The 16,949-nt window shown below is 44.1% G+C and overlaps 1 protein-coding gene across 4 annotated transcripts in view; it reads right to left on the bottom strand.

Moving 5' to 3' along the window:
- Nucleotides 1-16,459, bottom strand: part of LAMA4 (laminin subunit alpha 4) — a 138,454-nt gene extending 121,995 nt beyond the window's left edge. For 3 of the 4 annotated variants that reach the window (XM_048226003.2, XM_026511614.4, XM_057311136.1), the window contains exons 1-2: nt 16,291-16,459; nt 15,642-15,999 (exon numbers count right to left, since the gene is read on the bottom strand). In XM_048226003.2, coding sequence (XP_048081960.1) covers nt 15,642-15,999; nt 16,291-16,325 — 393 coding nt within the window. In that variant the 5' untranslated portion in view covers nt 16,326-16,459. Of the gene's footprint in view, nt 1-15,641; nt 16,000-16,095; nt 16,262-16,290 lie in introns of those variants that run through there. The other variant, XM_048226005.2, reaches the window with a different exon arrangement.
- Nucleotides 16,460-16,949: the final 490 nt, after the last annotated feature.

Raw genomic sequence — 16,949 nt, 5'->3', positions numbered from 1 at the left:
CTGCAGTTCTGCTGGGCATTGGCAGATTTTATTTGAGAAACAGGTATTCATGAAGTGAAGAGGCTGAAACTCTGAACTGTTCCAAAGCGGGCTGGGAAGGTCCCAGCTGGGTATGACTGCCAGAGTAGAGCACTTTGGTGCTCCCCCACATTTTCCTCGTTAATTTCTCATGCTACTATTGTTTTGTTTCATGACAGGGGAATTTCTTAAAGTCATGTGGAAACCTGAATGATGATCGTGTTGTAGGGGGAATGGCAGACATGATGTGGCCCGGGAATTTTTAAAATTAGCTCTTCAATTGTTTTGAGACAAAAGGGTCATTGTTCGTTTTTGAAATAGATCTTTTTTTTTTCTTTCTCCCTTTTAAGATCCAGGATGTGTTGTTTATTTTTTATGAGCATCAGAGAACTCTAGCCAGAAATTCTGAAATCTTATTGCACTTGAAAGCCTTCTTTCTAAGTACAGGTGCTAGCAGCAGAATTTAAGGGGCCAATAGCCATATGGGGCCAATGCAAAGATCTCTGAAATGAAAGAAAAGGTATGAATGATATGGTTATAAATTAAATTCAAAACTGGGATAAATATCATGATCAAAAGGCTAAGGGAACTTCTAATATTTTAGTACTTAAATTACTCAAGACTAAGGCATACGTGGTGGCATAAGACGTAATAAGAAAGTAAACACAGATATGCTTTTGTCCGATCCTGCTCATTCCGTGTCCCAGTGCACAGGTCACCAGGTGTTCCTCATCCCTCTTATTTGTCCTGGTGATGGCGTCCATGCTGTGGTGCAGGGCAAGAGGACTGCTCCAGGAGCCAGGAAACTTGGTTCTGGCCCCAGTTCTAGAAACCTGTCGTGGGACCTTGAGGAAGTGACTTAACTTTTGACTCCAGTTTCCTTCTCTTTCAATGACATTAGTGGCACAATGATTCCTAGGCTCTTCCCATATCAACAGTCTATAATTGTATAACATCTCCTGTGGTCTCAACAAGGTTACATGCTATGAGACTTTGGAAAAAACACTTGACATCTCCCATGTTTCCATAAATTACATCAGTAACACCTGGCCTGGCGGCTGGTTTGTAACATGGTTGCAAGGAGTAAAGGCGGAAATGTGCAGGAATACACCTTGTAGACCATGGAAGCTTTGTTTAAGTATTAACATTATTTCTCAATTGAGTTAGTAGTCATTGGAAATTCCAATATTTGGCAGTTGTGAATAACATTTGTCTAATATCACTAGCTTTTTTAAAAAAAGTTTATTTTTCTTAGTAATCTCTACACCTGATATGAGGCTCAAACTCATGACCCTGGGATCAAGAGTCGCACACTCCTCCAACTGAGCCAGCCAGGTGCCCCTGATATCAATAGCTTTTTAAAAGACGAACTCTTCAAGCTATGGAATGAGAGATATAGAGAGCTTTCCTAACTCATTGGAAGATAGTTCTCCCTTGGTGTCCTGCATATATGTCATAAACAAAATAAAACAAGCTGAAATTTGTCTTTATGACACTGTGAAATTCTTAAGGTGTCACTATTTTTAGTCAAGTGAGAAAGTAAAGTACAGTTTTTAATATTTATTTTCTCCCCTTTCATAGACATAACATTTATGTAGAAGCATCTTGGTCTTTGGAGAAAAGGACCACAGATGGGTACAATACTGTGTGGAGGGAGGAAAGAGTAAGACTAAGAGCCATCTTTTTTAGCTCAGAGTACAGATAAGAAACTGTAGTTTGGAAGAAGATGATGATTATAGCAATGGAATAATTGGATTAAAAAGAAAAAGCATCGAAGCAAACATCTGACCATTCCTGTGAGGATCAAAAGATACCAGCGAGCTGGTCTACTCACTACCACCCTATCCTCTTTCCAAAACTCCTTTGTTAGTTGTCCTCAGTACCTCCAGGTAATAACCGAGACAAAAGTGGAATTTCCTTATTTCCTAGGAAGGGGCCAAAAATATCTTCAGACAAGGAACAGGAAGCATAAAAATAACTCTCAGAGGAGTAGCAATTGTTTGGAGATTTCGAGTGCATCGGGGGCTCTGTGCAAGCAGCAGCCTGGCCTGGCCCCGAGGCAGGTGTGTGCACCACCGGGCAACTGCCGAGGAGGCACTGATTGGAACAAGATTTGGGGTCACATTGTGGAGAACTGTCATGATTTGGAATATCGATGTGGGAGCCCCCAGCCGAATGATTCTCAGACATGTTAGAGTAGAGATCTCCATTTGATCCCCAGTGAACTATCATGTGGAATTCATCTATAAAACAGACAAAAAAAAAAAAAAAAAGAAGGTGCTCTGGCTGAAGGAAGCAAAGCCCCAAGTTCCTGCTGCTCAGCCCCCCTGACCCCAAATTATAGCCAAGGCTTCTCGGTAAAGCCTCAGCGTAAAAGTCACTGATGTAGTAGGTCTTGTGTTAAAAAGTCTCCAAAGAGATTTTCTTCCCATGATGTAATACATTTCTACAAACATCAGCAGCCCCTCTGACTTCCCCCTCACCCTTGCTCTCCAAACACTCAGCAAGTCATCTTGATAGAATCTCTACAATGACCCCAGCATCTGTTCTGTCCTTTCCAGACTACGGCCACCATTCAAATCCAGGCCTTTTTTACTCTCTCCTGGATAATTACCAATGCATGACAGAGGTGACTGAGTCCAGGCTCTCTGCTGCCTCCTGCCTAATGCATCCAATAGCCTGTTTCCAGATTAATGTTGATCTGGAAGCACAGCTCTCACGGAGTTTCTTCTCTACTTAGAAATCTTCAGTGGCTCCCTCTTGTCTAGTCCTACATGCTGAGATTATATCACTTTCTAGAAGAAACCCATGTCTCTTGTCTTTACTCATTTTATCCCCTCACCTTGAAATTCCCTCAATTTTAAGATTTAACTCAAAGGCCAGCTCTCCAATGAAGTCACCTGTGAGCTTTGCTTGTCCTTTAGAAGAATGAGTCTTTCTTCTAAAACCTCTAGGAGTTTTTGTAACGTATCAGTTTCGCTTTATTACACTACTGTTGTACTTGTTTCATCTCTCCCACTATGTTTTGTTTATCTTTGTAGCATACGTGGCACTCACTGACATAGCAGGAACTTTTTTAAAAATAAGAGAGTAAAGATATTGATGCAGATCCATCAAATGTCCCTGGACACCTAAGGGATACAGGATAGCAATATAGAGTCTGGCATACCATTTCCATATTTCAAAATATCTACTTAAAATTAATGGTGACACAATCATACCAGAATGAAATGTGAAAGTTTTGTGCTTGTTTATGCTTTTGGCTGAAGGTAATGCAGAGTGTTAACATTGATTATCTTATTTTATCAGAAGCTCTCTTTTGCAGATATTAATTAACGTGTCTCATTAGAAATGAGTTATTGCTTAATACACTTCACTTGGTAGGTGTTATGGACTCAGTTATGTCTCGCTCAAATTCCTGTGTTGAAGCTCTAACCCCAATGTGACTGTATGTGAAGACAGGGCCCATAAGGAGGTAATAAAGGTCAACTAAGGTCGTAAGGGTAAGGCCTGACAGAACTGGTATCTTTACACAAGAGGAAGAGACACTAGAGAGTTCTCTCCCTCTCTGCACATACACAGAATAAAGGGCAGGTGAGGACTCAGAGAGAAAATGGCCATCTGTGAGCTAGGAAGAGAGGATTCACCATAAACTAACCCTGATGGCCCCTTGATCTTGGACTTCTAGCCTCCAGAACTGTGAGAAAATACATTTCTGTTATGTAAGCCTCCCAGTCCGTGGGATTTTGTTATGGCGGCCCTAGCAGACTGATACAATTGACAACTTACTTCAAAACAGGAGGCAGAGGAATAGGAGAAATAGGAGAGGTTCTTGAGTGTGAAAATTTGGGGGGCCACTAGCGTCATACATTCCCCTCTCCCAGGGTAACAATGCACTTGCTGTTCCTACTACAGCTCTCCTCCTGGCCCAGGAGGGCACAGACCACCTGGGTCTGTTCCAGATGGACCCATCAGTGGCTTGCTGGGGCTTCTCAGCACTTGGCTCTTCATACTTTTGTGCTGAATGAATAACTTCCTTTTTTCAGACATGCTGTTTTCTAAAAAAAGAGTTACTAGCCTATGTTTCTTTTTAGGTCTGACTTGAATCCTTTCTGTTGCTAAACTCCCTTTTCATATTGTCACTTATAAAGAAAAATTTTAAAAGGTAAACTGTTGCTAAGCCTTCACTTGGTTTTCCTATGATTGACATACTTCGTCTAATCATTTCCTCCAAGGTCCTGCTTTCACCACATTTCGGTTTCTTGCCTTATCCTTCTATCAAGTTCTTTTCAGTCATAGATCTGTGAGGTAAACTCAGGATCCCACTGAAATGATTAATGCTTCACACAGCTGGAGAAACATGAAGACAGACACGTTCAGAAATTATGTCCATTTTTATTCCTATTATGTCTAAAGAAGAACCTCTCATTGTTCCTGAGATGATAAAGTCGGTTTACTCTCTAAGTAAAAAGAAAAAAAAAAAGCGTCAAAATAGAAACATACCAGTAATTTAAATATTCTTTATAGACTTGTCAACTACTAAGTCCTTTCCGGCATTCCTGGACGATACTGGGGACCCTTGTCAGTTGACCTACTGTCAGGCACTCTGAGATTTACAAATGCAGATGCCACCTCTGATTCAGGAGAGGCACAGAGCCCGATCTTCCCTGCAGATCTCAATCTCTGTAGAAAAGCACCAGCTTGAGCCTTGGCAGTTTTCATTCTGTGGTACCAGCTCTTCCGTATCTCTGAACATCTTTCTAGCCCACGACAAAGACCGCACTTCTCACTCCCCGAAGACACATTATCCTGAATTAGAAAACTTCCCTTATTAGCAAGGGAAACATTACAGTTCCGCTCTTTCCTGAAGAGTCTGGGCAACACCCTATTTTCAAGCAGATGCCGCAAGTAAATTCTTCCCCTGCCTCCCCTTCCTTTTCCTCAAGGACACAGAGTCTCCACAGGTCCTGTTTCTAGGCTAGGGGTGCTGGGAAGTAGGGGGAAGTAGGCAACCTTCCCTATCAGTTCGTGTCTTAAAAACCCCTTCCTGAGCTCCTACGGTGTGTGGGCCATGGTTTCAGCTTCCCTACGGGCCCTGAAGCAGCCGTTTGCTTTGAACTGGTTTTTTATTCTATAGGCAGCATTTCTGGCCAAGGGCTAATACCTGTGTGGGCCTGTGAGCCCTCTCCCTAGCCTCACACAGCCTTGATCTGGGTTTCTATTTTAGGCCTCCCTAGAATTACGTGAGACAAGCTTCCCTTTTCTGGATTCTCAGTTTCCTCTAAGTCCATTAACGTTCCAGCCCAGCCGCCCTTGAGAGGCTAACGCATCTCCTGCTCCAGTGTGCATGTGAACAACCTGAGGGTGTGGTGGAAATGCGGGCTCTGATCCTGGGGTGCCACTGAGAGTCTGCATCTCCAAGGCCAGCCTCTCCAGTGCTGATATCACCTTCCTGGGGCCGTGCTTCGGTTACGGTGACCTAGACACCTGTTCCCCCAGCCAGCAACAATCGGGGCATTCACACTCCAGGGTCCCTCACACCCTGACGATTCTGAGTTCCAGAAAGGTCCTTGAAAATATTTGCTTCCAAAGGTCGCATTCTGCCTGGTCCAGAGCAGGTTATCAAGTGAGGCTTCCTCTTGACCTTTCCATGAAGTCTCGGTTGACAGCTGCCCCGTGCACACGGCAGTGTAGTGACTTCAGCTGATGTTTATAATGAATCAAGAATCCGTCATCGACCTTCCCTTCCTTTTGCACTGAGAGAAAATACATCCTCCTCGCTGGACCTAGTCATGTGTCCCTTAACTGTTATGAGATGCAAGGACATAGGTCTCGCCTCAGTAGTTCTCCATGTCCCTCGCATCTTCCAACATCATCCTTCCTGTGTCTCCGTGTAGAGCTTCAGCTTAGGGTCATCCAGAAGCGTCTGGATGGGGCAGGTGGCAGCACCCAGGAACCTAGGTGTGGGGGACCACTGACATTCACTGGACACACTTAGGTGTCTGCAGCTAATGCTGTCTGAGAAGCCTCCTTGGTATGTCACCTTGGAAGCACTCATGACTGCAGCCGGCCGGGCCCGTGCTCTGTCCTGCGGCCACCCTCAGACCCACACCTGGAGTTGTTAGGAAGCAGGGAAAAAGACCCGCCAAAACCTCCCCACCCCTACCCCCAGATCAGGACTCCGCATTTCCCTCAGGCTCTAGGCGCTTCAGTCTTGGGGTTCTAACTAGGACCGCAATTGTGATCATTGTGACCCTGAGTGATTCTATTCCTTAAGTCAGCTTCCTTTCAACTAGCATGAGATAGTTCTAGAACTTTGTTGCTAGAAATAACCTTGTTTTTGTTTGCTTATTTTGTTTTATTCTTTTTAAACTGTAGAAATTGAGGACCCAGGAGGTGAAGGGACTTGCCCAGGTTCCTTCAACTGGGAAAGGTGAGGTGATCTGGTTGTTAGTGGCATGACCAATAGCCGGGATAGTTGGCTCCAGACTCATATCCAGGGCTTGTCCATGAGGCTCTCCTACAGACCATTCAACTTAAGGATAAATAGAAACCACAACGAGTAAAGTGAGTAATAGTATATTAGAAGCAATTTTTCTCATGTATCTCTATATATCTTATAATATAGCTATATTAAGTCTATTGAAACAGTTTGAAAGAGCATAGGCTGGAAGTCAGAAGACAGAGTTCCTGCCACTGCTGCTAATGAATGAGCTTTGTGTCCTCAACAGCCTCCCTGCCCCCGAGACTCAGTTTCTTTATCTACAAAATGAGAGGGGGTTGAATCTCTAAACTCTCTTTCTAGATCTAACGTTCTATGATCTCTTTGATTTTACAGTTCACACCGCAAGGTAAAATAGTTATACCTCCAGTAATAACCACCCACTGGCTCTGCATTCGGACAGGCCTCCTTTATGCTGAATTCGGTGCTGCAATAGGGGCTTCAGGGCTTGTCTCATATAGATAGAATTTCAGGGTGTCTCCCGGCATTGATCACGAGAGACAACAATTCCAAGGGAACAATACAGAATGAGGCGATTATTCATGCACCACAAACACTTGCTCATCTCCAGGCATTGTTCAGTCTCCGAATAACACGCGTTTAGCGCCTCACCTGTGACCGGGGGATCCACAGAATCATAGATGACAGACTCACTCTGCTGCTCCCGGGACTCATGGCATATCAGCAGGAAGAGAGGTTACATTTAGGGCACTCTTAGCTTGTCAAATCGTACCACTGTTCCTCAAGGGGGAAACACACCCTGTGTGGCCTGGAAGTTTGAAGCTTGAAAGGCATCATGGAATAACTCTACTGTGGAAGAAGCGTCCAGCCACAATTTTAAGCCCGGGATCCCAAATGTGTGCTCTGGCTCTTGCTGTCATGCTAGACGGTTCCACAGCCCTCGTATCCCACCGTGAGGCTTATTGGACATTTCTCTTGCCTTCTGCTGGTGTCTCTATTACACATTCCTTCGGGCCGACATTTGGCTTTACGGAGCTGTGTAAGTGCAGTAGGACACGTTGTAATTCACTGTGTAAACAGACAACATTACTGCATGTACCAGTCGCCTCTGAGGCCAGTTTTAGTGAAGACCTCTCTGATCTCTAGACTCCCTAACTTCCTTTAAACTAATCACGCCACTTCAAGTAATGGAGGGCGATTTCAAAATAAATACAAACGCACGAAGTCTGCACCGCACGCAAGGGTCCTTTCAGCTGTAGTATACAGTGTGAATTACTGGTCCCGTCTGCTAGCGACTTGTGCTCATGCAGCTGTTGGTGGTATGGGATCTCTCCAACCCATCAGTTCTCATGGAGCCATAAATGTAGGTATTCCACTCCAGTTAGGTAAACCCTGGATCTTTAGCTCCTTCCAAAACACAACACACAAACTAAGAAAGTCCTGGAAGTGAAAAGAGGGTCAAATTGCATATTCCTCAAAGTATGTCTGACCTACATCTCTGTCCTCTTTTTTTTGAAAACAGAATTTGTTTCTTTATGTATTTTTTTTCTTTATGCAGGGGGTTGGGGCTTGAATATGGACATTTTCCCACTCCCATTCAGCCTCGGAATGCTGTTTTCCCCAAGTTTCTCATGATAAAAAGACTCAGATTCAGAGCCGAACTGCTGGCAGCTGAATTTCATTAAGACTTTGATGGGAAACTTAAGTTGGAATTACAAACATCTGTGGTTAAGCTTCCCTTTAGTAAACCATTTCCCAGAATTTAACTTTACCACATTAGGAGCAAAAAAGAAAACAGTTGAAAAAAGAATGCTTCTCTTCGGCAAATGCTGGAGTAGATATTTAAAAATCCTCCTCTGTGGTCACTACATCTCAATGAACCAGCAGATTTACTGGTTCCAGAAAACAAATAAGTAGTTGTTTGGAAATGCCAACTTGGGAACTCAATAATGTACTGGTAGTCTGATTTTAATGGTTTCTAATCAATCAAATGTCTCAAAATTAGGTCTGGCCATCATATATTTTTTTGGTTACCTGGAGCAAGGAAAAACCCAAAAGGAGAGGAGTGTTTTTGGTATTACATATTCAAAAAACTATGACAAGTCAGATTTGAGAATTTAATTGTGAAAGGAAAAAAAAAAGATTATAGTCCTCGTCATATTAATGATGTTGGGGTTTTTGTTTAGCTTTTGGGGCTTTAGGAAACTCATTCATTTCTCTTTACTGCCCAGATCATCCTATCGCTGATGAAAGGCTATGTTTAAAGAATCCTTAGGGATACAATAATTACAAAAGTTAAACTACAGGGGCTCCTGGGTGGCTTAGTTGGTTAAGCGATTGCCTTTGGCTCTGGTCATGATCCTGGGGAGGGCAAGGGGAGTCCCTGCTCAGCGGGGAGTCTGCTTCTCCCTCTGCCCCTCCCCCCCATGCTTGCTCTCTTTCATTCTCTCTCTCTCAAATAAATAAATAAAATCTAAAAAAAAAAAAGGTTAAACTACAGTCTCCCTGTTCTCCAATGTTGGATAATCAGCACATTTGTAAGGAAAAGTTGGAAGTAATCAAATTTACAGAGGAAGTAAAAATTTAGATAAAAATAAACTGATAAATCTTTTTTTTTAAAGATTTATTTTATTTATTTGACAGAGAGAGAGACAGCCAGAGAGAGAGGGAACAGAAGCAGGAGGAGTGGGAAAGGAAGAAGCAGGCTCCCAGCAGAAGAGCCTGACGTGGGTCTCGATCCCAGAACGCCAGGATCACGCCCTGAGCCGAAGGCAGACGCTTAAGGACTGAGCCACCCAGGCGCCCCTGATAAAACAAATCTTAACTTGCAGATAGATAAAAACAGATAGCGGAAGAAAACGGGAGAGGAGAGAGGTGCAGAAGAGACAGGGAAGGCAGACTTTGTGAGGCAGCTTATATGTATTACTTCACAACAATCTTGCAAGGCAAGTACAATTTCTCTTCGTTCTATAATCAAACAAACTGAGCCTCTGAAGGATGGACTAATTTGTTCAAAGTCAAACAGCTAGAAAGTAGTGGAGCTGAATTCATAGCACATCTGTCTGGCTAGATGCCCACATTGTACCTTTGATGAAAGGTGAATTTCAGATGTTGTTAAGCAGAGACTGCGAATAAACAGCCCTTGGGCTGAATGGGGCCATCAGATGTACATGCCACAGGGTATTAAAAAAAATTGAGTCAGCAGTTTTACCTAAGAATCCAGATTCTGTTTTCTCTAGAAAAAAAACAGAAGACCTAGCAACACAGAGGTGGCTGCCTGTCTGGAAGAGACAACTCTTCTCCTGTCACTTTGGCCTTAACCACTCCCAGGGTGTATTCCTTTACTGCCCGGTAATGTTTTGCTTGGCCTCTATAAGAATCCAAGTTTTAATTTTTTTTTCCTGTACCATATGATCAGCATTTTCACTTCTGGGTATATACCCCAAAGAACAGAAAGCAGAAACTGAAAACAAGTATGTGTATACCAGTGTACACAGTGACATTATTCACAGAAGCTAAAAGGTAGAAACAACCCAAATGTCCATCAACAGATAAATGGGTAAGCAAAGTGTGCTATATCCATACAATAGAATATTATTCAGCCTTAGAAAGTAATGAAATTTGGACACATACTACAACATGGATGAACCTTAAAGACATTATGGTAAATGAAATAAGCCAGGTGCAAAAGAACAAATACTGTAGGTTCCACCTACATGAAATATCTATGGTAGTAATATTCATAGACACAGAAAGTGGATGATGGTTGCCAGGGTCAGGGGAAGGGGGTAATGGGGAGTTATTGTTTAATGGGTATTGAGTTCAGTTTGGGAAGATGACAAAGTTTTGGAGATGGATGGTGGTGATGGTTGCATAACAATGTGAATGTACCTAATGCCACTTAAAAATGGTTAAAATGGAAAATTTCGTGTTATGTATATTTTACCACAATTAAAAAAACCCTTATGGTTAAATACGAGAACTCTGGAACTACAGCAGATGAAATTATTTTCCAGCAATTTTAGAATAGATTCTGTAAGATAGGCCATGTATTCCTGTAGGTGGTGCTGTTCTGAATTCTCTCCCTATTAATCTAAATCAGCATCTTCTAATATAGACTATAGCATCATGTAGAGGAAACATACTAGAAGATACTTATGAAAGGAAGATGGGCTGCAAGAAAACTCTAGAGTTAAAAGACCCAGTGATATGCTGGAAAAGAGAATGGGATTGGTAACCTTGGGCAAGGTACTTACCATTTCCAAACTTTAATTTGGTCATCTATGAAATGGGTGTACAAATTTCACTGAGTATTACAAAAGATAGTACATGTAGTTTCATGGGACATAGTAGACATTGATAAGTGTTCATTTTTGTTTTTCCTATATGAGTAGTTTAAAAAGTATGGGTAGACTCATCTGGAGAAGGAAGTTATCTCAATTCTTTGGTAATCCTAAAATTTTAAGCAACTTACGCTACTCATCTAGCAAGCATTGCACAAATAGTCTATGAATGGCATTTTATATAGCTTTATTTTAAGAAATTCCCGAAACTTTGACTAGAATTATGCCCACAGGTAGTTCTATTTACCTAAGCACTCTTTCCTAGATGCTCTTGCACGGTTGAATTACTTTTATAAACTCCTTCCTAGCTGGGCCCCTTACCAGGTAGCGTACCTGGGCAAATGCTCTGTGCCTCAGTTTCCATGTTTGCAACATAAGATCCATAAGTCCCATTGAGTTGTTAGGAGGGTATAAAAAGAACATAACTCACGGAGAATGCTCAGACTAGTGTATGGCATGTGGTAAATACTCAATGAGCGTGTGTCACCAGCCTTGCTATTATTATTACTGCTGCCACTACTATATTTAGTCCTTCTAAAATAATGTTTCCCAGGAACCTTCTGTGGTATTTGGTGAGTAGGTGATTGTGTCCCACTGATCTGGCTCAAGAGTGATCTTTTTCCACATTACCCCCATGGCCCTTAGCTTCTAGCCACTCTTACAGAATATGAATTCATTCTGCTTTATAGAGAGGCTGTGTACATATTTTTCACTCTAAGATTGCTTCCTCCCTGAGGGTAGGGATGTGACTCTGCCTTCTTTCTGTCCCTCCTGGTGCCTACTCTTTGCTCTGTTCAGGGTAAGGCTCCAAGCCTGCTTGTTGGATGATATTAAGCGAAGGAAATGATGACTGCCCGTGGGGGTTCACATTACCTAAACGCACTGTTGAGCAGCCCTGTAGAATGATGGCCCAGGCCAACGACTTAATGTGATCCAACAGGCCATTTTCAAAGTAAGGGCCCAAGATAAGGATAAGCAAAAGGAGATCTAAGCTGCCTTTTAATAAACATGCTGCAGTCTTTTAGTGGCAGGGCCCCTGTTACATTGGAGCACAGGATCACGTATCAACAATAAAAAAAGTCTAGAGGAAAAGTTACTCAGAATTAGTCTAGAGCATAGTGCATTTTTAAAGCCAGCAAGTAAGTGTGTCCAGTGTGAGGCACGTTTGCACATGTGGTTCATGGGGCATTGATTTTCTCTGATGCAAGCTAACAACAACAACAACAACAGCAGCAGCAACAACAACAACAACAACAGCAACAACAGCAGCAACAACAACAGCAAAGCCCAGTCAAGTTACCAGGAGGTAAATTCCCATTTTCCTCTCCGAGAAAAGTTTGCTCAATATTGTCATGTATTTCCCTTAATTTTTCAGTGATCTCCCAAAGGCAGTCACGGCACCGTTCCCCCCGCCACCTCCCACCCTGCCCCTCCAGCGAAGCCCCCCCACTCTGCTGAGTCTCTGGGTGGAGCTTCTTCCGAGCCACACACTGGCAACCTCTAACCTAGTGTTCTTGACCTTATAGAATGCCTGCTTCTTTCTGACAGACAAGACTGTCATTCCTGCCAAGGACATTCTGATACCCTCTCCTTGGGAACTGTTCCCGACTCCATCCCTCTACCCACTCCAGTTCTTTTGCATATCCATATTGGTTATTGGCACTTTTGCCTAGTTTTACTTGCTAGAGTGTGTGTGATAAAATCACGGCTTTCTTTTCTTAAACATAAAATATTAGAATAGTGAATATACTTTTTTGAAAGTACCCAGTCTCCCCTTTGCCCACCCCCACCTACTGAGAATCATTGCTCTTCCCTCAAACACAGCAATAATGGACTCAGGAAACAGTTTGTAAAAAAAAAGCAGGAGGTGGGAAAATCCTACCCATTAGCACAGAGTTATGGGTGGGGTGGGTGCTACTCTTTTCAAACTCTTTGCATCCTGGGGGATGTTTGGGCTTGTTGGAGAAGGAAAGGAGGGACCTTTTTTTCTTGGTCAGCCAGGGTTCCTCATCCTTCTATTCAGTGCACATTAATGTCTTTGACCCCCTAACTCACACTGAGCACCGCAATGTGTGGGAGACCAGATCTGTGTTGAGAGCTGAGGGCCCAGGGGTGGGGAGGGCACAAACCTTGCTGTCGAGAAGCTTGGAGAGCGTTTGGAGGGCTATCAGCCAAGCACCTCCCACTGCTCCATGCTTGCCTTAGTATTTTTCTTCCTTCACTTAGAAGGAAAATTGAGGAATAACCATTCATATAAATCCAAGTCGAATAAAATGAATGTATTTTTAGAATGTCCCTCTATCCACATCTCGAACCTCCCATGAATAATGTGTCATATGTGTCCATGGTCTCTTTCTCTCTGCCTATAGATGTAAATACAATCTCCTGAACCAATTCAGCAGAGTGGCTCGACTAAGTTATTACATTTCCAGAATGTATTTGGTTTATGGTCTCCTTACTGGCTCTAAAGAGCATGGGAAATCTGAATGCTGGGGCACAGGGATCGCCATGGGACCACAGGCTAACTGGAGGTATTATGTGAAACTATGCAGTGGGAACATAATTACTCCAATCCCACCCTTTCTACATCATATACTTTGACCCTTCTGGAATGAGTAATAGCTTCTTTCTGTTTTCCTAAACCAAAAGCCTCAACTGGCATTCTGAACCTATTAGACTCTAACAGTATTACAAATTTAACTCACTATAGGACATTCTTTCTGGTTGGAAAGTTATAGACAAACAGAGATATACCAATATTAAGTAAAATATCACCATAAAGTTAACGTTCTGAGAAATATTCCCAAATAAGGGTTTCTTTTAATCTATTCATCTACATATTTTATACTAATAGTAAGTCTTAGAATGTACAAAGCATGTATGCTATACCAAGTACTGTGTTAAGCATTCTTTCTGTATATTTTATCTAATTTCATCACAGTAACTGTAGGAAGTATGAAGTAGGCATCAATACTTTCTCTAAGCCTCGGTTTTTTTCTCTGTAATTTGGGCATCTGTAAATTGCCTCAGGGAAGGAGCAGGTAAGTTGAAATTTAAACTTGGGACCATCAGAGTGCAAAGCCTGCCATCCAAAACACTCTGCTGTGCTGCCTTCCTACTATTTCACTGAGCATAGGCGTATATAAGAAATCACTCAGGGTCTCAGCAATACATTTAAGGTTCCTTGAAAATCAAATAATTATTTTCTTACTTTTTGTGGGATGAGCGTTACAAAAAGTAATGTGTGCCCATCTCTTTAAAATTAGCAGATAAAAATACAGAATGCCTAAATTTGAATTTCAGATAAGCAGTAAATAATTTTTTACCAAAATACATCCCACACAATATTTGAGACATAAACAAAAAATCTATTTGTTGCTATCTAAAATTCAAGTTTAATTAGATGTCTCGTATTTTATCTTATTAAAAGGGCAACCTTACCCTTAGGCATTTCATTCTGAGACTTTCCATGCTCAAAGCAACAGGTGGAAATAATGCTTCAGGGGGTGGAGGTGGGGGTGGGGGGTAATTCTCAGCCTGAGGAAAAACAATGCCTTCCCATTGGTGTCTCTACTGGCCTGGCTTCTCCTCAGGCCGGGGGAGTACGAAGCTGAGCAGAAGCCTGCCCCCCTCTTTCACATAGAGGTTACTTCTTGCACCACAGTGAGAGGTTGGCATGCTCTGGTCCTACCTACTCTCCCTCTTTTTTGGGGGGTGTGGGTGGGACTCCCTCTTGGAGAAGGACCATCTTCATGCACCTTATTTTGGTAGTAATAATTAAGAACTACAGTTCTACTAACAACTAGTAGGATTAATAGCAATAATCCAGCCTTCAGTTCTGTTAGAAATGGTGTCAATCCACATGACTGCTTTGGTTCTATAGTTGTTGGACCCATAGCTATAGTGTGTGTGTGGGGGGGGGGGCGGGGAGAGAGAGAGAGAGAGTGTGTGTGATGTTAGGTCCATTACTCTTTCCTTTCCCATGAACTTAGGTGACTTCATTTTCCTCCTTCTTAGCATCTCCCACGCACTGGACATGCTGTTGTCCCTCTTGGCTCAGGGGACTCTTAAATCACTTACTCTGGATTCATCCTCCTTTACCCAATTTCTACATTTGGATGTGCTTTCAACATAAAAGCTATTGTAAGGTATTCAAACAGCAGCTCTTTGCATAACCATATCATCAGTAGCATATCCTGATCATTTTAACTTTTGGGTTGGGGCTTGGTTTTCATCACAACTTCTTGCTTCTGGAATATAGTGGCTCCTGCCTATTTAAAGTATCTGCTCTGCAGCTTCCCAGCAGATTCTGTAGTATCCTATCACCCTCAGCCACTGGCTCACTCTCCCCTGTTGCCGAGAACCTTCTGTTAGATTTATGACAAAAGGATTGGTCCCACAGTATTGTTTCCATTGTCCCAACATCACAGAGGAACAGGAAGCCAGTGACAGGGCACACACATTAGGAGCTGTGGCTTGACAAAAATGACTCTCCTGGGACATACAAGTGGCAGAAAGTCACAGAAGTGCCACTGCCACCCCAGGTGACAGTCTGAGCAGACACTCGGAGTACACAGGACACATGCACTTCCGCTAGTTCGAACAGTGACATGTTCCAAAGCCTCAACTCGCAACGCACGACGTCCAAATCCAACTTAACAAAGTCAAACTCTTCAAGTTTCTGAACTGACCTGGTGCAGGTGAAACTCTCAGGGCGGATGGGGGAGGGAAAGAAGAGGGGAGAGAGAGGGACGGGAGTGCGGCGCCCGCGGGGCGCAGGTGCCGCGGGCAGGGTGACAATGGCAGGGACACTGTACCTTGGCAGCAGGCGGCAGCCTTCCGGGAGCCACGCGGGGCTCGCTCGTCTCGGGCGGGTCTTGTCTGCCGACCGCTGAGCTCCCTTCAATGTCAAAAGGAAAAGCGTTGTCGGTGCCGGCCGCCGCGGCCGCGCAGACAGCGCCCCAGAGGAGCCACAGCGGCAGGACGGAGCAGCGGGCTGAGCTCACAGCCATCTCTCCGCGGACATCCAGCGGGGCTCTGCCCGGGGCTCGGCGGCTGCTTGTCCTCGTCGGTTCCCCCGCACCCCCACCCGTGGGGCGGCGGTGCCTCGCTCGCTCTACCTTCTCGGCCTCCGCCGTGTCCAGATGTGGGAAGTCAAGGCGGCCCGACGAGCAACTTAGTCAAGAAGGGAGAGAGAGAGCGTGAGCGGGAGTCCCCCTTCCCCCCTTCTCTCTCCTCTTGCCTTCTTCCCCCTCTGTTTGCCTCTCTCACTTTCTCTCCCGCTTTCCCTCTCCCCAGAGGCTCTGGCCGAAGGGCGTATAGATGGATGAAGTTTAAGGCTGAGCATCAGAAGGCAGAGCGGGTTGGGGAGAGCCCGGCTGCCACCTCCCGTCCCGGCGGGTGGGGACTGAGGGCTGCGCTGTCCTGCCTTCCTCCACACATCCATTCGCACCACTCCCTTTTTACCTTCCACTTCCAGGCCCTCCCACTCCAACTGGCATTTCACACACGGAGCTCGGGCCTTTCCCTGGCCTGCCCTCCCCCTCCCCTCTCAGACTGGAGACCCTCCAAGGGACCCCTCACATCTCTTATTTAGTCAAGGTGCCCGGTGTCTTATCTGTATTTATGTAGATCTCGTATGTGGCCCCCTAGTTTGCAGGGAAGTGAGTGGGAAAGAGATTGCAGGGGCGGGAGCCAGAGGTAGGCAATGTCGCTGGGAGGGTAGAGGGGGAGGGCGCCCACTTTCTTGAGCAAGGTTTCTCATTTTCTAAAGATGGAATGCTTCACTCTTTGATCTATCTTCACTGAGATGGCTGGCCACCCTCTTCCTCCCGACAGTCCTCACCCAGAGGGCTGGGGAGAAGAATATCTTTTACTGCAGCGCTGGAAAATGACTTCATTACACAAATGCATGAACTTTTATTTACAAAGAACATCTTGTTTTCATCCTAAAGAGGTGCTTTGTAAGGGCTTCGGAACAAGGCCTGCAGTGTATGAGCCTGTCAAATATACTGCCCACAGCCCTGGCCTCTTCCTCTAGGCCTGTAATCTCATGCCTACTACATCTGTGTGAGTCATGTAACCTTTCTTAGACTTTGGACGAAGTTGGCTACAGTTGTGTGGGG

Source organism: Ursus arctos, unplaced genomic scaffold, assembly GCF_023065955.2.
Source record: "Ursus arctos isolate Adak ecotype North America unplaced genomic scaffold, UrsArc2.0 scaffold_13, whole genome shotgun sequence".
NCBI classification, from domain to species: domain Eukaryota; kingdom Metazoa; phylum Chordata; class Mammalia; order Carnivora; family Ursidae; genus Ursus; species Ursus arctos.
This window is presented reverse-complemented; position numbering and strand designations above follow the sequence as displayed.